General features: G+C 43.2%; 1 protein-coding gene across 1 annotated transcript in view; it reads left to right on the top strand.

Moving 5' to 3' along the window:
* The window catches only part of LOC132869384 (uncharacterized), a 103,668-nt gene extending 89,244 nt beyond the window's left edge, over window positions 1-14,424 (top strand). Inside the window, 13 exon segments of the mRNA XM_060902723.1 lie at window positions 56-361; window positions 453-746; window positions 2,353-2,658; window positions 2,784-3,068; window positions 3,174-3,500; window positions 10,153-10,458; window positions 10,558-10,851; window positions 11,131-11,436; window positions 11,567-11,851; window positions 11,957-12,283; window positions 13,109-13,432; window positions 13,526-13,813; window positions 14,112-14,424. Of these exon segments, the coding sequence (XP_060758706.1) occupies window positions 56-361; window positions 453-746; window positions 2,353-2,658; window positions 2,784-3,068; window positions 3,174-3,500; window positions 10,153-10,458; window positions 10,558-10,851; window positions 11,131-11,436; window positions 11,567-11,851; window positions 11,957-12,283; window positions 13,109-13,432; window positions 13,526-13,813; window positions 14,112-14,275 (3,812 nt within the window). The 3' untranslated portion in view covers window positions 14,276-14,424.
* The last annotated feature ends 11,296 nt before the right edge of the window (window positions 14,425-25,720 follow it).

Below are 25,720 nucleotides of genomic sequence, written 5' to 3'. Positions count from 1 at the left end.
ATATCAATAATATAAACGTCATGCACTTGAATTGCTTGTATCTCGCTGTTTATAGCTCAGCCTGTGACTGAGCCCAACATCACCATCAGCATCACGACAGCAGACGACATCGTTCGTCTGCTTTGTTGGTTGGATGGTTTTCGTCCAAAAAAAGTGAATGTTGAGTGGTACAAGGGAGAGGAGCTGCTCCGAGAGAAATCGACCCTGAAAGTATTCGAAGCTTCCAGCAAAGGAGAAAAGATGTTTGCTGCACTCTGTGAACTCAGCATTAATACAGAGCAATGGAACGAAGGGACAGAGTTCACCTGTCAGGCCACACACAATTCCAAGACCTTCAAACAAACATGGAGCAAGTGTAAAGGTCAGTTCCGCAGAAGGAAAATGCAAAATAAAAATCTTCCATGATGTTCAAGTTGAAGTGAACAATCTTGCGCTGACATACTGTATTGCAGCTCATCCGACATCCAAACCGTTGATACGTCTGGAGAAACCTCGTCTCGTGTCAGTATTGACAGATTCAGAAGTAACAGTCTCCTGTGTTGTTGAGACTATGTTCAACACCCAAGTGTCATGGCTTGTAGACGGAAAGAAAAAGAAGGACAAGACGAGCACAAAAGAGACGAGACTGGGCAAGACGGTCAGCAATCTGACCATCTCTACAGCAGACTGGAAAACCGTGCAGAAAATCACATGCATCGCTAAACATCCATGTTTCAACAAAGTAGAGGAGACGATCGATACTACAGGTAAGGATATAATGGATATAATTTAAACTTGTATTTCTAATCTATATGTTCATTTATATTGCAAGAAGCAAGATACAAAAGGCCACACTTTACAACTTGATGTGTGACGGAATTGTCCAGGTTGCCTCACATACAGTACATTAGTGATTAAAAGGGTAGATACATGAATTTAGATACATGGGGACAGGGGCGCCGCCAGAAATTTTGGGCCCCATGAAAGATTAGAATTTTGGGCCCCCCAACTTTGCCCACCCTCGTCACAATTGCACTATTGTCATTATTTGACTTTTGATAGCTCATGGGCCTTGAGTTTGTGACTTTATTACATTTTATGTATTAACCAATGGTTGAAACCAATGGTTTAGAACATGTGAACATTCCACACACGTAACCATGTCAAACACTTGACTGGTGTCCGTTATTAGTGTAACGGGTTTATTTTTTTCCACTTGCCCTTGTGTGTCGTGGTGGGGAAATTCTGCGCTGGCCCTTTAAGAGCGCAGGGAGTTATGGGAACGAGGCGCTGGCCTCTTTCAGTTCGTTTTGGAAATGTAAGCGCCAATGCCACTGGACGTTTGCAGCCCGTCCTCAGCAGTGTATTTGTGTCTCATTTCTTCAGAATAAAAAGACTGGTGAACAACACAACGCAACGTTTGTTACATTAGCAACACTTTAATCTAGCAAACTGTATATGGCGCTCGCTTATTAAAAACTTCAATCCTAAAGCATTTATGGGTTGTATTGCTGCTTACCTCCTTCTCCAAAGGGGGGTGGGGGGTTCAGTGGTTTGGTAGGGCGGAGGTCCCCCTGAGGCTGAATCTGTGCATATTTAGGGCACCCCATTAGTTATGAAACTGGTTATTAGCACTAGTTATTAGCACCAGCATAACGTAATATTTCATCTTGTTTATCACACAAGTCAGCTCAGTTATTAAAATGGAAAAAGTCACTGTACAAACTGTAAAAGTGTTCTCTTGATAGGCTAATCCAACCACGTTCATACTGTTCATTTACCATTCGCTAATATTTTGAACACACGTGAGCGATAGCTACCTTTCTTTGGGAAAAACTGAGTGACCAGTTGCCTGCCTCTCCGGTCCCTCTCAGCTTTCATCTGCCTTTCTTTACGTTTTTGACAGCCACGCTTCATATTTAGCGATCATAGACTGTACGCACTCCACTGCTGGCTGGCTGGCTGCTGCACTGCGACACAGCAGCAAGTAGCGTTGCACTGATCAGCACACAGATTTAACGCATCGCGCTTCTACCAGAACTGGACCGTACCATTTCGCAAAAGGGGGAGGGTTAAATGACAATATGTTGAAGAACTCAAGAAATAGACAACCTTGTTCAATTAGCTCATTTTACCAGATGGAATATTGTTGTTATTTCAAAAGTCTTATTAAAATCATCAAAAGCATATTATCAGCCCCTTAAAGGGCCCCATGGCAGTGCTGGGCCCCTAGAATTGTTCTAACCTTTCCCCCCCTGGTGGTGCCCATGCATGGGGATCATCCTCAACTGGTTCCACTTTGGAAAAGTCACTTAAAATATTTTAATTTCATCGAAAATGTGAAATGAAAAACCTTTCCCTGATGTTCCTCAGAACCTGTGCAGAAAACTCCGACAGTGGTGATCAGGAGGATCCTTACAGACGGAGAGAAGGGAGACAACGCGGTGCTGGTGTGTGCCGCAAGAGATCTGCCCTCTGGTGAGCTCGCCATCACCCTTCAGGCCAACGAAGCCAAGCTCTCTGATGCTCAGTATGTGGACCTGCCCAAAGGCCAGGACACTCTGACTGCACGTTTCACTGTTTCCAAAACGACACAATCCAAAGACCAACGTTACACCTGTCAGATTCAGCAAAGCAGTACCAATAAGTGGGAGTCCAATTCTACAGGAAACATTTTTGGTGAGAAATATTTCAACCTCAATGTCTTTACTGTTTGAATATCGGTAATATTTACAGGAACAAATCAGTGGAGCCAGAAATGAAATCCTTCCAGTTTGTGCTCAAATGTTTGATCCTCTCTCCAGGTGACCCTTCAGTGGAACTTTCAGTTGTTTCCACTGTGGATAAATCGCCTTCGAAGACACAAAAACTTCTTTGCTCTGGAACTGGACTTAACCCAAAGATCAAGTGGCTCCCCAAATCTGTGCTGAATGATCTCCGTGAAGTAACGGTGCAAGCAGACGGGCGTGTGAAAGTGTCCAGCGAGATATCGCTTCCACAGCAGGAGTGGAATAATGGAGGGGAATTTACGTGTGAGGTCAGCGATCAGGATCACAAACCTGTTCAGAAGAGCACCAGTGTCTGTGCAGGTATTCAAATAAAGGACCACGTGTCCAAAAAGTTCATGATGTTGATACCAAATGTAGATTATGCCGACTTCCGTCTCTGGACTAATGTCATGTCTTTATCTCCAGTGACTCCAGCTTCTGCTCTGATGGCACAGGTTTACCTGTTGGGTCCCTCCATAAGTGATACGAGAGCCAAGGATTTGGTCCCCGTCACCTGTCTGCTGTTGGGCCGCAGGCTCAAGGACTTCTCCATTATTTGGAAAGTAGGAAAGGACAATTACTCTCAGAATGCGATCACACAAACTCCTAAAGAGCACAGCAATGGAACACAGAGCGTCCAAAGTATTCTCAATGTTCCGGCTGCAGAGTGGGAAAAAGACACAACTGTTTCCTGTGAGGTGAAACATCTCTGTTCCAAGAACGCACAGCAACACGACATCTCGAAAACCAGAGGCAAGTGCTCACAAACACTGACCTTTAAGGAACCATTTTATTGAGTTTTCTGTGAAAAGAGAAGAAAACCATTTCTGTGCTTGACTCAGTTTCTGAAATTCGTTATTTTTATGAATATGAACAGCCATAAATATGATTTAGTACATGTCACATTGCATTCATTTATCACACACACCTGCCATCAGACTTCCAAAGCATGTTGAGGGCTTCGGTGCTGCTTTTTCCAAAAATATAACACTTGGAGGAATGCTCTGATAGGAAAATCATAAAAGCATGTCTCAAATTGTCATGTTTATTCTTCTTTTATCACAGCAATTTGCCAACAATGATAATTTACTCATAAAAAAAAAACTACCGTGATACATTTTTATCCTTTTGTAGTGATATGAAATAGTGTGGAATGACTGCATAACAGGTTAGTTCTCACCCACAGCTATAAACAGTCGTATTCTCACTTTCTCCTGAAGTTGCAGCTTTTTACTGAACACATTTGAAACAGAGTATAAAATCCATCCTTCAACTTAAAGCAACAGCTTTACCTCTGGCTGTTCCAAAGCACTGACACTGGAGACTCCTTCCATGAGTCAAGTGTTTATTTTAATTGGCTTCATTTTTCTAAACAGTTTCATTGACAATCGTATTTCCTTCAGTTTCTGTTCTGTAAATGGAGTAAAAGTGTTTTCTTCTCATCTCATTATCTCTAGCCGCTTTATCCTGTTCTACAGGGTCGCAGGCAAGCTGGAGCCTATCCCAGCTGACTACGGGCGAGAGGCGGGGTACACCCTGGACAAGTCGCCAGGTCATCACAGGGCTGACACATAGACACAGACAACCATTCACACTCACTTTCACACCTACTGTCAATTTAGAGTCACCAGTTAACCTAACCTGCATGTCTTTGGACTGTGGGGGAAACCGGAGCACCCGCAGGAAACCCACACGGACACGGGGAGAACATGCAAACTCCACACAGAAAGGCCCTCGCCGGCCACGGGGCTCGAACCTGGACCTACTTGCTGTGAGGCAACAGCGCTAACCACTACACCACCGTGCTGCTCAAGTGTTTGTTCACTGATTTATTCTTTTATAATGCAAAACTTTCTTGTGCATTTTTACAAAGGCTTTTTCATGTCACTGAGCAAACAAAGAAAAAAAAAAAACACTCTTTAGATAAGAGGCAAAAGACGGCATGTAAATGGTTGAATAATGGATGCAAACGTTGCACTTCTTCCTGTGCAGGTGTGTTTCACTCCATCTCAGAGATACAGATGATTTCACTTCTTCATTCGGAAGATTGTGCCGTTTAACTTTGGCCTGCTTGTTGCCTCACTGCTACTTCCATCCACTGGGTGCTGTGCTCGCTGAAGCCTGTCCTGCTCTCCTTCCTCTAACCACACCACAAAACACCACACACTGTCAAACACACACACAAAGAATTATACTGATGTTGTTCTTTAAATTAATCATGCAAAAAACTAAGAGGAGAGCGAGATCAAACACACACAGAGTGATTACTGTGATAAATCCGACACTTTATTCTAAACACAGAGTTATTTGTCATTAGTTGTTCCATTGAGTTCTGTTTTTGAAAACTCCCACACACAACCAAATAAACACAGATATATAATGAGTCAAAAGAAAAAGGAAAAAAAAACTTGTTTATGAACTAGTCCTCGCTTCCAGTCTCGCTTGCTCTGTCGATGAGATTTATTATGAGCAGTCGTGCAGATGAAATAAACACTGGTCGAACTTTTAACTCTGGTGATGAGGTTGTTTGGCTTTGCTGTAACTTTGGGGGCAGAAAATTAAAAGAAAAGATGTTGTGAATTTCCAAGAACAAAAAAATTACCAAGTTTTGATTTTGTTATTTTGCAATGTCAGATTATTGAAGTGAAAATGAAATATTTTTGATTGAACAGAAATGGACAGTAAATCTGCTGATATTCATTCGCTAATGAGGCTCTGGCACGTTGTGCTCAGTATGTTTTTCTCGCTCATCTCTCACCAAACTCATGATCTGATGGGCCAGGAGTTTTAAAAAGTGCTGAAAAATATATAATATAGCTTTCAATTATTTATCCACAGAACAAACAGAAATGCCATCTTCTCTGATTTGTGCCAGGTGTGTTTCAAACAGAGTTCCTTGTGGTGTATGGGATGCAGTCATATTTCTTATGACATCATCATTATGTTTATTATCCAATATTTTTTTCCACCTTTTTTACTCTTCTGCTCTTCTTACGAAGACATAGTGTGTTTTACTTATATCACATGGATATTTTTAACTTTAACATGCGACCAGGAGCCAGTTTTCTCGCTTATTCGAGAGAGGAGCTGTTGGCCCTGAAAAAAATGGGACGAGCCGGAATACGACACCCCATCCCAGCGGAGCTCAGGAGGAAACCCCGGGGCTGCAAAGCTGGAGCTAAGCAAAAGGTTAGGCTAGCGGACAATCGGTGGTGCTACAAACCATCCATTCCCTCCATTATCATGGGGAATGTGAACTCGCTGCCGAATAAGGTCGATGAGCTATCCGCACTGAACAACCAGCATATTTATCGGGAGAGCAGCTTATTTATCTTTACGGAGACATGGCTAACACACCTTGTACGGGATGCTAATATGGACCTGCGGGGATTCACTGCTGTGAGAGCCGACAGAGACACGAAAGCATGTGGCATGCGGGAAAGGCAAAGGTGGGGGACTCATCATTTATGTCAACAACCGCTGGTGTAACCCGGGACATATCTCTGTAAAGACAGTTTTATGTTGCCTGGACTTGGAGCTGCTAGCTGTTAGCCTGCAGCCATATTATCTGCCAAGGGAGTTCAGTCACATGATCACCATCGGTGTTTATATCCCTCCGAGGGCTGATGCAGCCACTGCATGCGAGAGGATTCACTCTGTCACAGCAAGGCGGCAGACACAGCACCCTGAGGCATTTATGATCATTTCTGGGGACTTTAATCACGCTACTTTGGACTCTACTTTGGCTGCTTTTTACCAGGTTATGGACTGTCCAACAAGGAACAATAGGACACTTGACTTGCTGTATGCTAATGTGAGGGATGCATACAGAGTCACACCCCTCCCCCCACTAGGGAAGTCTGACCACAACCTGGTTCGTCTACAGCCAAAGTACACCCCCCTGGTTCAAAGGCAGTCTGCAACAACTAGCTCCATCAGGAGGTGGTCCCCTGAAATGGAAGATGCCCTCAGAGACTGCTATGACATCACGGACTGGGATGTGCTGCTTTGCCCACACTGTGAGGACATAGAGGGGCTGACACGCTGTCTGACAGATTATCTCAACTTCTGTGCAGACATGTTTTCCCCCACTAAGGCCAAGTTTACATTAGACCGTATCTGTCTCATTTTCTTCGCGGATGCACTGTCCGTTTACATTAAACCGCCTGGAAACGCCGGGAAACGGGAATCCGCCAGGGTCCACGTATTCAATCCAGATCGTGTCAGCTCCGGTGCTGTGTAAACATTGAGAATATGCAGATACGCTGTGCTGAGCTCTAGCTGGCGTCATCATTGGACAACATCACTGTGACATCCACCTTCCTGATTCGCTGGCATTGGTCATGTGACGCGACTGCTGAAAAATGGCGTGGACTTCCGCCTTGTATCACCTTTCATTAAAGAGTATAAAAGTATGAAAATACTGCAAATACTGATGCAAATACTGCCCATTGTGTAGTTATGATTGTCTTTAGGCTTGCCATCCTTCCACTTGCAAGTGGTAAGTGATATGCGCTGGGATCACACACACAGCGGTTCAGTCCCGAATCACAGCTTGTGCACTACACTCCCGCGCTCTGTGAGCTGCGCAAGGCCGGAGTGCGCACCCTCCAGAGGGCACTCGCTGTTCAGGGCGGAGTGATTTGGAGCGCAGGGTGCCTGCGGAGCCGAGCGTATCCGTGTATTGGTGTTGCTGTGTGCACGCAAATCGTGTATTGGTGTTGCTGTGTGCACACTAATCGTTTTAAAAATGTTAATCTGATGATCCGCTGATACGGTCTAATGTAAACATGGGCCAAGACTGTACCGTGTTACCCTAATAACAAGCCATGGGTAACACAGGAAGTCAAAGCTGTCCTCAACAGGAAGAAGGCTGCCTTCAGGAGCAGGGACAGGGAGGCGATGAAAGCAGCACAGCTGGAGGTGAAACGCTGGGTGAGGGAAGCTAAGGACAGCTACAGGAGAAAAGTGGAGCAGAAGCTGAAGGAGAACAGCATGAGGGAGGTTTGGGAAGGTGTGAAAAACATCACAGGCCACAATACAAAGACCAGAGTCGTTGAGGGGACAGTGGAGAGGGTGAATGAGTTGAATGACTTCTTCAATTGGTTCAACCAGCCCAAGTCCCCCCCACCCTCCCCCCCACTGCAGCCATCTCTCCTTCTTCCCTCAACACACCTCCCCCCAGTCATCACAGCAGCCCCCTCCTCCCACTCCTCCCCCACCCCAACACAGACTCCTCCATGCATTACTGCAGACCAGGTCAGAGGTCAACTAAGGAAGCTTCACCCCAGGAAAGCAGCAGGCCCGGATAAGGTGTGTCCCCGACTACTGAAGACCTGTGCTGCTGAACTGGGTGAACCACTCCAACACATCTTCAACCTCAGCCTGCAGCTGGGGAGAGTGCCCACCCTCTGGAAGACATCATGCATCATTCCAGTTCCCAAAAAGAGTCGGCCCAGTGAGCTGAACGACTTCCGACCTGTGGTACTCACCTCACATCTGATGAAGACATGGGAGCAGCTCTTCCTCAGCCTCCTCAGACCCCAGGAACAACATGCCCAGGACTGTTTGTAGTTTGCATACTGGGCAGGTGTTGGCGTGGAAGACACCATCCTCTACCTGCTACACCAAGCCCATTCGCATCTGGATAAGGGAAATGGCACAGTGAGAATCCTCTTCTTGGACTTCTCAAGTGCCTTCAACACCATTCAGCCTCTTTTGCTTCAGGACAAACTTAACAGGATGCGAGTGGACCCCTGCCTGGTCACCTGGATCTCCAGCTACCTCACCGACAGGCCGCAGTACGTCAGGCTGAAGGACATCACGTCTGACACTGTGATTAGCAGCACTGGAGCACCCCAGGGCACGGTGCTGGCCCCTCTTCTCTTCACCCTGTACACCGTGGACTTCTGCTACAACTCGGAGCTGTGTCACATTCAGAAGTTCACCGATGATAAAGCCATCTTTGGGTGTATCAGTGATGACAGGAAGGAGGAGTATAGGAACCTGGTGAGGGACTTTGCTGTGTGGTGCAACAGGAACCATCTGCAGCTCAACACCTCGAAGACCAAGGAGCTGGTCATTGACTTTGGGAGGTCCAGACCAAGGTCACGACCAGTTCTGATCGAGGGAGTCAAGGTGGAGGCTGTGGATTCCTACAAGTACCTCGGGCTGTCGCTGGACAGCAAGCTGGACTGGACTTGCAACACCAATCACTTATACAGGAATGGACAGAGCAGGCTATACTTCCTTAGGAGGCTGCGGTCCTTTAACATCTGCAGGAAACTCCTGTGGATGTTCTATCAGTTTGTGGTCACCAGTGTCCTGTTTTACATAGTGGTGTGCTGGGGGGCAGCACATCCAAGAAGCACACATCCAGGCTGGACAAACTGATCAGGCGGGCCAGCTCTGTGGTCGGCATGAAGCTGGACTCTCTGGTGACGGTGGCAGAGAAGAGGACTATGGACAAACTATTGAACATCATGGATGATGCCAGTCACCCTCTGCACACCATCATCAGCAACCAGAGGAGCCTGTTCAGTGACAGAATGCTCCTTCCCAAGTACAGGACAAACAGACTTAAAAACTCTTTTGTCCCTCATGCCATCAGACTGTACAACTCCTCTCTGGGGGGGGAGGAAGGGTAACAGGAGGACAGAGGATGGGAAGGAGCAGTAGCCTAGCCTAACAATAAGCAATACTGGACAATGTGCAATATAAAGTGCAATATCTCTCCTGCTGGGTGGCACAGTGGTGTCGTGGTTAGCGCTGTCACCTCACAGCAAGAAGGTCCGGGTTCAAGCCCCGTGGCCAGCGAGGGCCTTTCTGTACGGAGTTTGCATGTTCTCCCCGTGTCCGCATGGGTTTCCTCCAGGTGCTCCGGTTTCCCCCACAGCCCAAAGACATGCAGGTTAGGTTAACTGGTGACTCTAAATTGACCGTAGGTGTGAGTGTGAATGGTTGTCTGTGTCTATGTGTCAGCCCTGTGATGACCTGGCGACTTGTCCAGGGTGTACCCCGCCTTTCGCCTTTAGTCAGCTGGGATAGGCTCCAGCTTGCCTGCGACCCTGTAGAACAGGATAAAGCGGCTAGAGATAATGAGATGAGATGAGATCTAGAAGGTTTTTTTTTTTCCATTTTCTATTATCTGTTTATCCTGTAATGATGATGCTGGAATCTTAATTTCCCTGAGGAAACCATACCAAAGGGATCAATAAAATTCTATCTAATCTAATCTAATCTAATCTAATCTAATTACACTTTGACTTCCTGAAAAAAATTGTTGTGCTAGTGTTTTAATACACAACGAAAGATGAAGAAACTTTGAGGAAGTTTGACTCATCACTAAATATATCAATAATATAAACGTCATGCACTTGAATTGCTTGTATCTCGCTGTTTATAGCTCAGCCTGTGACTGAGCCCAACATCACCATCAGCATCATGACAGCAGACAACATCGTTCATCTGCTTTGTTGGTTGGATGGTTTTCATCCGAAAGAAGTGAAAGTCGAGTGGTACAAGGGTGAGGAGCTACTCCGAGAGAAATCGACCCTGAAAGTATTCGAAGCTTCCAGCAAAGGAGAAAAGATGTTTGCTGCACTCCGTGAACTCAGCATTAATACAGGGCAATGGAACGAAGGGACAGAGTTCACCTGTCAGGCCACACACAATTCCAAGACCTTCAAACAAACATGGAGCAAATGTAAAGGTCAGTTCCACAGAAGAAAAATGCAAAATAAAAATGCAAAATAAAAATCTTCCATGATTTCAAAATTGTAGTGAACAATCTTGCGCTGATATATTGCAGCTCATCCGACATCCAAACCGCTGATACGTCTGGAGAAACCTCGTCTCGTGTCAGTATTGACAGATTCAGAAATAACAGTCTCCTGTGTTGTTGAGACCATGTTCAACACCCAAGTGTCATGGCTTGTAGACGGAAAGAAAAAGAAGGACACGACGAGCACAGAAGCGACGAGACTGGGCAAGACAGTCAGCAATCTGACCATCTCTACAGCAGACTGGAAAACCGTGCAGAAAATCACATGCATCGCTAAACATCCATGTTTCAACAAAGTAGAGGAGACGATCGATACTACAGGTAAGGATATAATGGATATAATTTAAACTTGTATTTCTAATCTATATGTTCATTTATATTGCAAGAAGCAAGATACAAAAGGCCACACTTTACAACTTGATGTGTGACGGAATTGTCCAGGTTGCCTCACATACAGTACATTAGTGATTAAAAGAGTAGATACATGAATTTAGGTACATGGGGATCATCCTCAACTGGTTCCACTTTGGAAAAGTCACTTAAAATATTTTAATTTCATCGAAAATGTGAAATGAAAAACCTTTCCCTGATGTTCCTCAGAACCTGTGCAGAAAACTCCGACAGTGGTGATCCGGAGGATTCTTACAGATGGAGAGAAGGTAGACAGCGCGGTGCTGGTGTGTGCCGCAAGAGATCTGCCCTCTGGTGAGCTTGCCGTCACCCTCCAGGCCAACGAAGCCAAGCTCTCTGATACTCAGTATGTGGACCTGCCCAAAGGTCAGGACACTCTGACTGCACGTTTCACTGTTTCCAAAATGACACGATCCAAAGACCAACGTTACACCTGTCAGATTCAGCAAAGCAGTACCAATAAGTGGGAGTCCAATTCTACAGGAAACATTTTTGGTGAGAAATATTTCAACCTCAATGTCTTTACTGTTTGAATATCGGTAATATTTACAGGAACAAATCAGTGGAGCCAGAAATGAAATCCTTCCAGTTTGTGCTCAAATGTTTGAGCTTCTCATCTCTCCAGGTGACCCTTCAGTGGAACTTTCAGTTGTTTCCACTGTGGATAAATCGCCTTCGAAGACACAAAAACTTCTTTGCTCTGGAACTGGACTTAACCCAAAGATCAAGTGGCTCCCCAAATCTGTGCTGAATGATCTCCGTGAAGTAACGGTGCAAGCAGACGGGCGTGTGAAAGTGTCCAGCGAGATATCGCTTCCACAGCAGGAGTGGAATAATGGAGGGGAATTTTCATGTGAGGTCAGCGATCAGGATCACAAACCTGTTCAGAAGAGCACCAGTGTCTGTGCAGGTATTCGAATAAAGGACCACATGTCCAAAAAGTTCATGATGTTGATACCAAATGTAGATCTTGTCGACGTCCGTCTCTAGACTAATATCATGTCTTTATCTCCAGTGACTCCAGCTTCTGCTCCGATGGCACAGGTTTACCTGTTGGGTCCCTCCATCAGTGATATGAGAACCAAGGATTTGGTCCCCGTCACCTGTCTGCTGTTGGGCCGCAGGCTCAAGGACTTCTCCATTATTTGGAAAGTAGGAAACGACAATTACTCTCAGAATGCGATCACACAAACTCCTAAAGAGCACAGCAACGGAACACAGAGCGTCCAAAGTGTTCTCAACGTTCCGGCTGCAGAGTGGAAAAAAGACACAACTGTTTCCTGTGAGGTGAAACATCTCTGTTCCAAGAACGCACAGCAACACAACATCTCAAAAACCAGAGGCAAGTGCTCACAAACACTGACCTTTAAGTAACCATTTTATTGAGTTTTCTGTGAAAAGAGAAGAAAACCACTTCTGTGCTTGACTCAGTTTCTGAAATTCGTTATTTTTATGAATGTGAACAGCCATAAATATGATTTAGTACATTTCACATTGCATTCATTTATCACACACACCTAACATCAGACTCCCAAAGCATGTTGAGGGCTTCGGTGCCGCTTTTTCCAAAAATATAACACTTGGAGGCGTGCTCTGATCGGAAAATCATAAAATCATGTCTCAAAGTGTCGTGTCTATTCTTCTTTTATCACAGCAATTTGCCAACAATGACAATTTATTCATTAAAAAAACTCCCGTGATACTTTATCCATTTGTAGTGAAATTAAATGTTGTGGAATGGCTACATAACAGGTTAGTTCTCACCCACAGCTATAAACAGTCGTATTCTCACTTTCTCTTGAAGTTGCAGCTTTTTACTGAAAAGCTCTGAAACACAGTATAACATCCATCCTTCAACTTAAAGCAACAGCTTTACCTCTGGCTGTTCCAAAGCACTGACACTGGCGTCTCCTTCCATGAACAGGAAGCTTGACTATTTCAGTTTTGTGAAGCATTTTCTCCAAGTCCCTGTGAATTAGCTGTTACTTTTGTAATGATCATGGAATAGAAAGGTTGCATTAATATAAACCTGGGACTTGAACATCTGACCAATCAGAACAGAGAATTTAATCATGCGACTCTGATTAACTCGCAATAAATCTGTATTTCACATCGCTGTTAAAGAACTTCTGCGATTCTGAGTTGATGTTTGCTTTTTCATTTGTAGCCTCAGACCTCAAAAGTCCCACGGTCCGAATTGTCAGTCCCAGTGACGACAACCTGTCAGGATTTCACAACACGACTCTTCTCTGCTTGATCGACGGCTTCCGCCCTGCTGATATCTCTGTGAGCTGGGAGCTGAACGGTATCCGGCAAGATGAGTCTCGCTTCACCAACAGTCCAGTCAGCATTCGCGCTGCGTGGGGCGATTATTCCATGCACAGCGCACTGATATTACCAGCATCCAAAAGGGAGGATGGTGTTTTTTCCTGTGTGGTCAGCCACGAGTCGTCTGAAAAGCCAATCGTCGGCACGATAGACAGCATCTACGGTCAGTAACATGTCACGTCCTGTCTCTGGTGGAAGCGGCTCGTTTCGTTGATTTGCTGTTTTCTTTGTTGATTTATTTGCGTGTTTCTTGCAGCCTCTGTGAACGAACATCCTCCCTCTATGGAGCTGCTGCAGGGTCGAGATGAGCTGGTGTGTCTGGTGTACGGTTTCAGCCCGTCAGCCATTAACATCACCTGGCTCCTGAACGGTGTGAGTGTCCAGCGTGAGGACAACACCAGCAGCTCTGCCAAAGGGCCTGATAGGAAATTCAGCATTAAAAGCCACCTGAATGTCCAGGCTGCTGAATGGGCACCTGGAGCCACATACACATGCCATGTCAGGCACGTCACTGGCACCATCAATCGCAGCATCTCCAAAACAGGTTGGTTGGTTAGTTAGTTATGGAATCTATTAGCGTAGTCCTGGGATCGATCCTGTATCATATATAATTCTGTTGAAGAATTCTAGCGTCTTTGGTGTTTTCTCAGATTTCTATGAGTCAAATTTCAAATGACTCAACACTTCCTGACCAATCACAATCAGTATAAATACATGTACTTCATCTGAGAGCAAAAGCACAAACTCTGCCCTTAATTTCATGAAGTTGAGACATGAAGCAGCTCTTTACTTCTCGGTTCTCTTTCAGTGACAAAATAACTCCACATCCTTTCTTCTTCCAGAATTTATTGAAGAGACGATATACTTTGATGAGAACAAGTCTGAAACTAGCACACTGGATCAGGCTGAGGAGACCTGGAACATGGCCTGTGCCTTCATCATCCTCTTCGTCATCTCTCTCGTCTATGGATGTTCAGTGACTCTGGTCAAAGTGAAGACGGCATGATCAGCTCTTTCGGGCGTCTTTTAGACTCGAGTTTAATCCTTACATTATGTCATGCTTTATTGCTGTATTGTTGTACTTGTCTGAATCTTTTTAATCTCTAAGATGATAGATGCAAGTGAGTAAAAGGAAATAAAGAAGAAAAAAATGAACTTGTTGCGTGATGATGGAAATTGGAGGTTCTTTCAGCTGTTTTTTTTTTCCCCCTCGAAGTCTTGTTGAAGGATATATATTCAAATCCTTTGCTTCATTTGAATTACATCTGTATTTGTGGTTTTTTTTTGTTAAATCTATTGTTCACAGCAGTGCCAGTGGAGTTTTGATTTATTAATTATTCACTATTTCACCAGACGATGGAGACATGTCTCAAACTTTCAAATCAAAATACAATAAATGAGTGAATCAGAAGAAATTCAGAAGCACGTGTCCGTCCCTGAGAACAAGACACGCAAAATTCTTTTTTCACTTCCAACAACTCCATGTGCCTCACTTCCCAGGAAGATATTTAACACTGAGTTTGTTCAGGCTTCTGAAACTCAAATTAAAAGATCATTACAGTGTGTTATAAAGCACCTGAGATGATCAGTAATGGTCAATGACGCTACTACTGCTACTCTGACAAAATATCAACATGAAAATATCATTAACACGCAGACAATCCTCTCTGGTCAAGAGCTGACAGAGCACACACATACTTCATATTGTGAATTACACTTGTCAGTTTGTACATCATCTCCCTCTCACATGATGAGTGAAATATTACACTGTTTTGTTGCCTAAACTTCACACCGAACAGTTTGAAAGAACCACATGTGGATCACCGAAAACAGACTTTCTCCAACGTTCTGCAGCCTGGCAGCCCTTTACAGAGTGAAAAACTTTCCACCGATACCCTTCTTGGACTTGATTTCACATTCACAACAATCAATTTATTTGAGCAATTAATTGTTTTTTAATTCCCAAACTTTCCACTCATCCAGATGGGGGTTTGAAACACTGCACAATGAAATCACTTCCAGGTTTTTTATTCTTGTTTTTTATTTAGAGTTCTCAGTTCACCCTTCTTTTTTTTCAATTCAGCTTACAACTATTGTAACTAAGTAACCAGCACAACCTTTTTACTTGAGGATCATCATCATCTCCACCACTGTCATGTGAGTTAAGAATAAAAAGGTTGCTTCCCTTCTACATCCTTTCCCTATACATCACAACATTGAGAACCCAAAGTAAAATTTAAGCAAAAAGTACCATATGAACAGAGATTAAGAAAGGGTGCGCGCGCACACCCTGCGAGATGATCAATTTCCAGTTTAACCTTTCCTCAATTTGTCAGCAAGCACGTGATATTTTAAATCCATATATTTTATTTTGTTAGTGAAAGCTTATTTGTTGAATTCTTGCCCATGTGTACAACCCCGATTCCAAAAAAGTTGGGACAAAGTACAAATTGTAAATAAAAACGGAATGCAATAATTTACAAATCTCAAAAACTGATATTGTATTCACAATAGAACATAGACAACATATCAAATGTCGAAAGTGAGACATTTTGAAATTTCATGCCAAATATTGGCTCATTTAAAATTTCATGACAGCAACACGTCTCAAAAAAGTTGGGACAGGGGCAATAAGATGCTGGAAAAGTTAAAAGTACAAAAAAGGAACAGCTGGAGGACCAAATTGCAACTCATTAGGTCAATTGGCAATAGGTCATTAACATGACTGGGTATAAAAAGAGCATCTTGGAGTGGCAGCGGCTCTCAGAAGTAAAGATGGGAAGAGGATCACCAATCCCCCTAATTCTGCGCCGACAAATAGTGGAGCAATATCAGAAAGGAGTTCGACAGTGTAAAATTGCAAAGAGTTTGAACATATCATCTACAGTGCATAATATCATCAAAAGATTCAGAGAATCTGGAAGAACCTCTGTGCGTAAGGGTCAAGGCCGGAAAATCATACTGGGTGCCCGTGATCTTCGGGCCCTTAGACGCCACTGCATCACATACAGGCATGCTTCTGTATTGGAAATCACAAAATGGGCTCAGGAATATTTCCAGAGAACGTTATCTGTGAACACAATTCACCGTGCCATCCGCCGTTGCCAGCTAAAACTCTATAGTTCAAAGAAGAAGCCGTATCTAAGCGCAGACGTCTTCTCTGGGCCAAGGCTCATTTAAAATGGACTGTGGCAAAGTGGAAAACTGTTCTGTGGTCAGACGAATCAAAATTTGAAGTTCTTTATGGAAATCAGGGACGCCGTGTCATTCGGACTAAAGAGGAGAAGGACGACCCAAGTTGTTATCGGTGCTCAGTTCAGAAGCCTGCATCTCTGATGGTATGGGGTTGCATTAGTGCGTGTGGCATGGGCAGCTTGCACATCTGGAAAGACACCACCAATGCTGAAAGGTATATCCAGGTTCTAGAGCAACATATGCTCCCGTCCAGATGACGTCTCTTTCAGGGAAGACCTTGCATTTTCCAACATGACAATGCCAAACCACATACTGCATCAATTACAGCATCATGGCTGCGTAGAAGAAGGGTCCGGGTACTGAACTGGCCAGCCTGCAGTCCAGATCTTTCACTCACAGAAAACATTTGGCGCATCATAAAACAGAAGATACGACAAAAAAAAAGGCCTAAGACAGTTGAGCAACTAGAATCCTACATTAGACAAGAATGGGTTAACATTCCTGTCCCTAAACTTGAGCAACTTGTCTCCTCAGTCCCCAGACGTTTACAGACTGTTGTAAAGAGAAAAGGGGATGTCTCACAGTGGGAAACATGACCTTGTCCCAACTTTTTTGAGATGTGTTGTTATGAAATTTAAAATCACCTAATTTTTCTCTTTAAATGATACATTTTCTCAGTTTAAACATTTGATATGTCATCTATGTTCTATTCTGAATAAAATATGGAATTTTGAAACTTCCACAGCATTGCATTCCGTTTTTATTTACAATTTGTACTTTGTCCCAACTTTTTTTGGAATCGGGGTTGTATTCTTGTGTAACATTTAATCATGAACTCATTGGGGCTTGAACCTGAACAGCTTGAACTGATTTGATTAACAAAGCAGAAAACTTTAATGCTTGATCGAGCTCACTTCTTCACATCTGTGTGTTACTTCAGGCTCTGATGGTCACAGCTGGGGCCAGAAAAGATTAGAAACTATGAAACAAAACTTTAGGCAGGAAAATTTGCATTTCAAATGAGCTCAACAGAAATGTTCAATTATTACTTACTTATACACTGTGTACATGGTTATATGAAATTCATGCCATGTTATTGTTTTATCATCCAAAATTGCTGAAAACTCAAGGATGTTAAATGTACAAAGTCCAGTGTACTTTGCAGTTTGGGCAGAATATCATTTTGTTTCTTTTTTTTTTTTTTGCATGAACCTGATTATATTTGTAACATAGAACATGAAGCAAATCTCAAAAATTAACTTTAGTATCACAGTATCATGGGCGGCACAGTGGTGTAGTGGTTAGCGCTGTCGCCTCACAGCAAGAAGGTCCGGGGTCGAGCCCCGTGGCCGGCGAGGGCCTCTCTGTGTGGAGTTTGCATGTTCTCCCCGTGTCCACGTGGGTTTCCTCCGGGTGCTCCGGTTTCCCCCACAGTCCAAAGACATGCAGGTTAGGTTAACTGGTGACTCTAAATTGACCAAAGGTGTGAATGGTTGTCTGTGTCTATGTGTCAGCCCTGTGATGACCTGGCGACTTGTCCAGGGTGTACCCCGCCTTTCACCCGTAGTTAGCTGGGATAGGCTCCAGCTTGCCTGCGACCCTGTAGAACAGGATAAAGCGGCTAGAGATAATGAGATGAGATGATGGGTCACATTTTAGACACATGATTAAACCACAAGAACCATCTGCACAATTGTCAAACTGATCCTTGGGCTATTTTCCCCCCCTTTTTTTTTTTGACCATCCTGTTCACTCTGTGGGGAAACAATGAGCTCCTGGGTCCAGTTCCTGGCAAATGTTTCAGACATGTGAAACTTTTTGACATGGCCCTATTTGTGCTTCATGGTACATCCATTACCTGATTTGTGTCGTTTCATAACCATCGATCCCGAGCCTTTTGAAAAGATTTTGTCGTCTGTGCGTCTGTCCCTGTTCAGGGCAGCCTGGCCAGCGCAGTTGTTCCTAGCATTCAACACTCATCTCAAGTGGGTTTTATGGTCTTTGTTTCTGGCTGTCAATCACCTCAGAAAAGGGCCGAGTGAATCGTCGGCCTCGGAAATCAGCTGACTGAACATGTACTGATGGTCAGATCGCTGTGAGGTGACCACGCATCAGAACTCAATTTCTCTACATAATATTCGGTGTCATTCTGTCCACATTCACTGGATATGAGCAATCGCGTGCTCCGACTGGCTGCTCTACTATTCGGCTATCAGCTCATATACCGTGAGTAGAGAGAAACAAAACGGCAGCGCATGTTGCTGAAACGACCGAGGATGAAATAAAAACTCTACTCAAAAACAACCCCCCCCCCAAAAAAAACAAAGGAAAATTGGTATTTCATGATAATGTTCTTTTTTTATTTTTCAAGAATGATTATTTTCGCATTTTTCACCAATTGTTTGTCATTTCACCAGTTTGTTTACATTCTAAGCAGAAATCATTGTCAGACATTTTGTATCAAGTTTTTATTTATCGAATGTGCAAAAAATAAGAATGCCCCATTTCTCAAAAGCCAGTCAATGTGGACAGAAAAAAAAAAAAGTTATCCCACTCAATCTCCTCGTACACGGCTTCTAGCCAACTTGGTGTTACGCACCTTGTCGGCTATCAGCTCATATTCAACTCAATTTTGTGGAATAACTTAAATATATGTGAGCTGAACAACAGCTAATTGGTCATAAAGCCAGCTTTTCTTCAGGCACAGTGTTTGTCTAAGCAGAATCTTGGGCTTGGATGTTGCCTCACAACAAAGCACTACTGCGACTGGCCACGTCACCCTGTTCTGGGGACACTGGATAACTGACGCTCACTGAAAAAGAAAATGAACATGAATGTACAAGTCATCATGATCGATCACTGCTGTCAGCAATTCCTCAAGTCCTCACCGAAATATCTCCAGTCGAAACTCTTTACTTTCATAACGTCAGTGACGTGCATCAGAATAAATTATTTCACTTCTTTATTTTCAAATATTTATAACAATATTTGAAAACGGAACAAACTGAAGTCATTGAAATTGCGCAAAAGACTGACATTACATCTCAAATTTTTCTTCCATTATTTCTAAAATGGGCATTTTGTCATTTGCAAAATTAACTCTGAAAAACTGCTGCACACAAAACAAACAAAACAAATCAGGAGAAACAAGATCAATCTAATTCCAAGCATTTGCAAATTAAGTGCCAAAAAACTGACACTCTGATGCAGCATCAACAGACATTCAATCGCAAAAGAAATTTAAAAAGCAGAGCCAAAGAGGGGGGAAGAAGACGACGAAGCAGCCAAATCCTCTCACGGGGGTGGGGTGGGGTGTCAAAACACGCCCTATCGCACAAAATCAGTTAATTTTTAAACAAGCCAATTCCTTTTCTTCATCTCAGAATGTAATTTTCAAGAATTCACTGCTGTTCAGTCTGGAAGAACAACAGGTTGCAGTCGCTGCATGTCTTGACCATCAGTTTACCTCAGAAGGTCATCCTCTCAACATCACAATGACTGAAAGGCTGTTTTGGGTTGTGCAAGTGTGTGAGAGCTTGCCCACATCCCCTGAGCCCAGCTGCGGTTGTGCGAGAGCCACTTAGCTGCAGAGCCACGGTCCAGGTGAAAAAGCTGCTCCTGTTCCTGACTGACAGATGTGTAACGAATGCCCAGTTTCGGGTTCGGTATCAGTGCTGCTGAAAGCAGGCGGCATCCAGCTGCCAAATACACGCTCTCCATCGCCACCTCTTCGCCAGTGCGCCTAAAACACACAAAACGCAGGCATTTTGTTATTGGTGCTTCTGCACCATACCTTTTGAATACGTTTCCAGATATCGCCATGGAGAAAGGAGCTGAATATCTGCATATTGTATGAATTCAATCAGTGGTTTTATTTGGCATTGGCACAAGTGATGCATGGAAAACTGCGCAACGGAATTCTTATCATAGTTCTACTGAAAAATACTGGAGCATTTTAATCTCAACTCTCTGCTGGTTACAAAAATACTTCCATCTAAATCCTTCAAAATGCATTTCAACCAATCTTTCTTGAGATCTCATACTCCTGACAACCTCAGATGAACAGACAGACTGATAGCAAAATGATAAATATCCACAAAATGGGCTTTGGGTAACTCGCTTCTGTCTGATAAACAGGAAAGAAGCTATTGATTATTCAGAGCCCATTTCAGACATTTGGCCTTGCTGTGACCTTGTGCCTGTTCAGCCAACTCCAAAATGTAATCAGTTCATCTGCTGGTTACAATGATGACTGTACATGTACCCTACAAAACATCCAACAACTCGTTCTTCAGGTATCGGGTTGAAAGAAAGACAACCCAAAAACATCACGCCTACACCACCTAGTGGCGGAATAATAAACTATTCACAATGTCTGCGCCTATCCAGTTTGTGAACACCTGACCATCACAGCTCGATGAGCCTTTTGAGAGTCTTATTCCAGATCGAGTCATGTTTTGTTCTTATAAGAAGCACCACTCTTCTGGGAAGGCTTTCCAAGAGATTTTGGAGTGTGGCTGTGGGGTTCTCGACAAACCTGTGGGTCAGACAGTATATTTGCAGGTTGTTCATCTTGTGCAGGGCTAACACAGAGATGAAGAAATCATTCTCACACACACACACACACACCTTTGCAGGGTTCCCCTGGGTTCTAAAAAAAATAATTAAAAAAAAATATTCTCCACTTTTTTTTTCCTTGAAAAATTAAGTAAAAAAAAAAATATATATATATATATATATATATATATATATATATATATATATATATATATATATATATATATATTCTTCACTTTTGCCGAGTCTGTATTTTTTCTCAAGTACCAACTTATTACAGTGGACTTGGTACAGGTTTATACCAAGCAAACTGGCACAATTCAACTATTTACATAGATCCAGCTCAGCCTCTCCGTTACAAATAAAATCTGGGCTCCACACCAGCCTCTGAAAAAGACTTAGCCTGTGCACCATCAAGCTAAAATAAACCCCTTTAGTTTGAGCTTACTTCAGTTTATTTTCGCATGGAATGATTCAAGAGGAGTATCAGGACTCCCTTTCGCCTTTACTTCAACACAAAACTTGATTTACAATTGAACAGGAGTCAAGAAGAATCTTTGACCAACCAATAGCGAAGGAATCTGAATTTCCTGTCGATTTACGAACCGAACACAGAATGACACTGCGTTTTTCATCATACATTTGCCACAGGGACTCAACACACCATGAGCCCCGAAACGTAGCTCCCTTCAGTCGCTTGTCGGCTGACTTGCTTATTCAATTTGGCGGTTTTTTTTTTTCTTTTTTAACCGACCCCTGTATTAATGACACTGGTCTGATGTGCTCGGGGACAGAAGGGGCTCCGAGTGTGCCTCCCCCATCCTTGTTTCAGCCCTTAAAACTTGATCAGTTTCCGGGCTATTTGCAGATGATGTTATGATTAGTCTAAAACAACCGGAAGTCTGTCTTCCAAGACTTATGGAAAGACTGGATTCATTTCATTACTTGTCAGGTTATAAACTTAATGTGACCAAAACGCAGGTGCTACCCATAAACTATACCCTACCCCAGCCATTCAACAAACATATAAATTCAAGTGGAAAGCAAAAACAACAAAATATCTAGGTGTAAGTATTCGTAGAAACTTAACAACTGTACAAAATTAATTATGGGACTCTAAATCAAGAAATTCAAAAAGATATGGATAGATGGTTGACACCAACATTGGATTTTAGTTCCAGAATAGAAATCATAAAGATGAATGTCTTACCATGAATCTTATATTTATTTCAATCATTACCAGGCTTTCGTCTAAACGGGGGAACAGGGGCGCTGCGCCCTCTTACTCTCGGCGTGCGCCCCCTTACCGACTCCATGAAAACATCCCAGCAACACTACGTGACAATGTGTCTGATCATCAAATACGTTATAATTGCTCCAAAAATATTCCAATCATAGTAGATACACCGCCAGACGGTGCAAAAACAATCCGAATTGGCGTTTTCCAGACTGAGGCGCCATGTTGTTTAGTTGTTTACTTGTCGCGGCTGCTCTCGTGAGATTTGACATGGGTTACATACAAGGTCAGCTGACTTGTAGAGCGAGATTTCTCGAGACTGAATGACCTTTCACCCACCGGCGCGGGAGCTTTTGACAGAAGTAGTTCGCGAGTTGTTTTTGTTGACACTTGGGCATTTAAAGATGTCATCCCGCGGCACGAAGCGGAAGAAAGCCAAAGACTGTCCGGGGCAGAAGAATATTACTTCTTTCTTTTTCAATGTTGACAGACAATTTGTTACAATTTCCCTCTCAGATAGCCTCAGAATGTCCCATTGGAGCATTTTTCAAAGGCTTTGCACGGCGGGGGGGGACAACCGGCACCATCTCCCCCCCCCCCCCCCCCCCCCCGCTTCGCTCCCTCGCCATGGTGAGCGCCCTCATACTAAATTTTTCTAGAAAAAAACCCTGATTACCAATAGAAATCCCCACATCACAATTCAAAGAATGGAATTAAAAAAAAAATCTCACGTTTCATTTGGGGGGAAAAAGGCCAAGGATAAAATTTACAACTCTTCAGATTCCCAAGGACAGAGGTGGGTTAGCTCTACCAAACCTTTTAGAATATTATTATGCTGCACAGATTCGACCTTTGGTGTATTGCTGTGACCCTGAGTATACTGCAAGGTGGAAAGATATTGAATTAAAAAGAGACGGATACCATATTCAGAGTATGATTGCTAACAGGGACATGTTTAAAAAAATATAAGGCTATGCTTGATCCAATTACTAGATTCACTCTGGAAATCTGGTTTATAGTGGTTCGGAAATACAATTTAGAAAGGGAAATAAAAATTCTGAGCTGGTTGACCTGCGATCCTAAATTTAAACCAGGGGCAAAGGATAGCAATTAGGAACAATGGATAAATAAGGGAATTACAGCAATATGCACAATAATTGATCGGGGCAAAGTTAAATGCTTTCAAAAACTGAAGAGGGAATTTGGACTGGAAGATTGTGACCAGTTTAGATATTATCAAGTTAGAGACTTCTTTGAGAAGGAAATAAAGCCAGATCTTCCCCAGGAGTTGAATCAAGTAACAATAACAATGTGTAAGGCATATAGAAACAGTGCTGGGAAAGTGGTTTCAACACTATACCAGGGAATACAGAAAAACAGAAACTTCTACACTATATATGTATAAGAGACAGATGGATAAAAGAAAGTAAAATACTAATATCTGAAGAGGACTGGTTTAACATATGTGATGTACAGCGAACCACCACCAGCTCCAGAATGTGGAAAGAATTTTGCTGGAAAAATGTGATTAGATTCTTTAATCACTCCCAAAACAAAGAGCAAATTTTCAAATACACAACAAACATGCTGGAGACAGTGTGGGGAGCAGAATGCAGGTCACAATCATATATTTTGGGAATGTAATAAAATGATTAATTATTGGAATGATGTGTGGGTGGGCATTAAAACAATTTTGGGATATGAGCTACCAAAGTCATGCGAGATACTATACCTGTGTAATCTGACAAAGGACACCGTACAACATGAAGACGGATATTTCGTAAAAATTCTGCTGGCTGCGGCCAAGAAGGCAAATCACCAGGAAATGGCATAGAGAGGACCCTCCCTCCCACTCGGAGGAACTGGCTGGGCACAGTCGACGAGATACTCAAAATGGAAAGACTCACATATATATTGAGACTCCAGCAAACAAAATTTGATAAGAAATGTGAAAAATGAACCGAATACAAATCTCAAAACAGAGGCACCACTGGAAACTTTGATGTCGAAGATATTTGAATATTATTTTTAAGATCATGTATCCCACTGGCACTGCATTGTGTTCTGTATTGTTCTATAATGAAAATAAAAATTTGAGAGTCATAAAAAAAAACTTGATCAGTTTAGACTGCGCCATTGTTTGGTTCACGCAGAGATAATTACACCACCATAACACCAGACCGATTAAAATGCATTGTGACTGGTCAAAAGTTTGGCGCTCCTTTGGTCATTACATGTAGTCGATTTTTATTGATCACAAGCACGTGCTCTTTGTTTACACTCTGGCTTCCTGCCGTCTCTTCACCGGGGTTGGATTTTGGCAAACTGAGGGATTTCTATCAAAGATGACTTGTGATTATGATGACAAATACATTCGTCACTGTGACGACTTCTCGTAATTTTCTCTTCGTCTCTGATGGATTATGTTCGTCAATGACGAGCATCAGCAGGAACCCTGCCTTGAGACAATTTTGAGTTGCCAGTTGACCTAATCATGTCTTTGGATTGTCTGAGGAAACCGGGACGCCCAGAGGAAACGCACACCGACACCACTGTCCTAATCTCTCTTTTTTTCCTTTACTCTTTAATGATGAAAACAAAGCAAAATTACAGTCTCAAGTCCATGAAGATACAATAAACCTTGTTTCTATTCAGTTTGTGCTTTCTTGTCGGAACCTGCGACTAAAGACAAAAAACAAATCAAATCAAATATGAACTAAAGGCAGGTATGAACCGAAATAGCAAGAGTCACCATTTTGGGAGGCTTCAGACAACCAGCACCATGCGGTGTCTCAGGTGTGAGGAACAACTTGCATTTCCAAGACTTACCGTTTGAGTGTAATGAGCAGTGGCTGGGAAGGGTCACGAGGATTTTGAAGGTTTGTCCAGATGCAGGCGATGAACATCTCGAATGCCAGAGTCATCTCAATCTCTGTGAGACAACAGGGCAGGGCTAAGCGGTCCTTCTCACACACAACCCCAGAGTAATAACCTGCAGAACGGGCACCTGACCGGCAAGTGGGAGACAGTTTCAGCAGAAATACTGCATGCCGTTAATACACAGAGTTCATCTCAAATGTCATGTCCACGACATGCACATCACCTCAAGGGAGAGAAATAAAGAGTTGCTGCAAAAGAACAAGAAACCATGCCGGATCAGAGTACGTGACTCACGTTTGAACAGAATCCTGGCACGGCTCCAACTGTTCTGTTTGCCTAGTTTGTGGATGAGGTGTTGAAGTTCTGACATGTCCAGTGGGATTCCCTGAGCCAGCATGAATTCGAGTGTATCCGCCGCAACCGGCAACACCTGATTCGTCACACACCTTCGAAGGTGTGCGTTAAACATGGTATTGTACTCACCCGCCTGAACACCATCTAATTGGCAGGCATACAACACATTTAGATGTAAACCACACATACATTAAAATTCCTGTAAAGTACACAAAAATTTCATGCTTA

The sequence above is a fragment of the Neoarius graeffei genome, chromosome 20 (genome assembly GCF_027579695.1).
Source record: "Neoarius graeffei isolate fNeoGra1 chromosome 20, fNeoGra1.pri, whole genome shotgun sequence".
Lineage (NCBI taxonomy): Eukaryota > Metazoa > Chordata > Actinopteri > Siluriformes > Ariidae > Neoarius > Neoarius graeffei.
The sequence above is the reverse complement of the archived record's forward strand: the minus strand, read 5'-3'. Positions and strand labels throughout refer to the sequence as shown.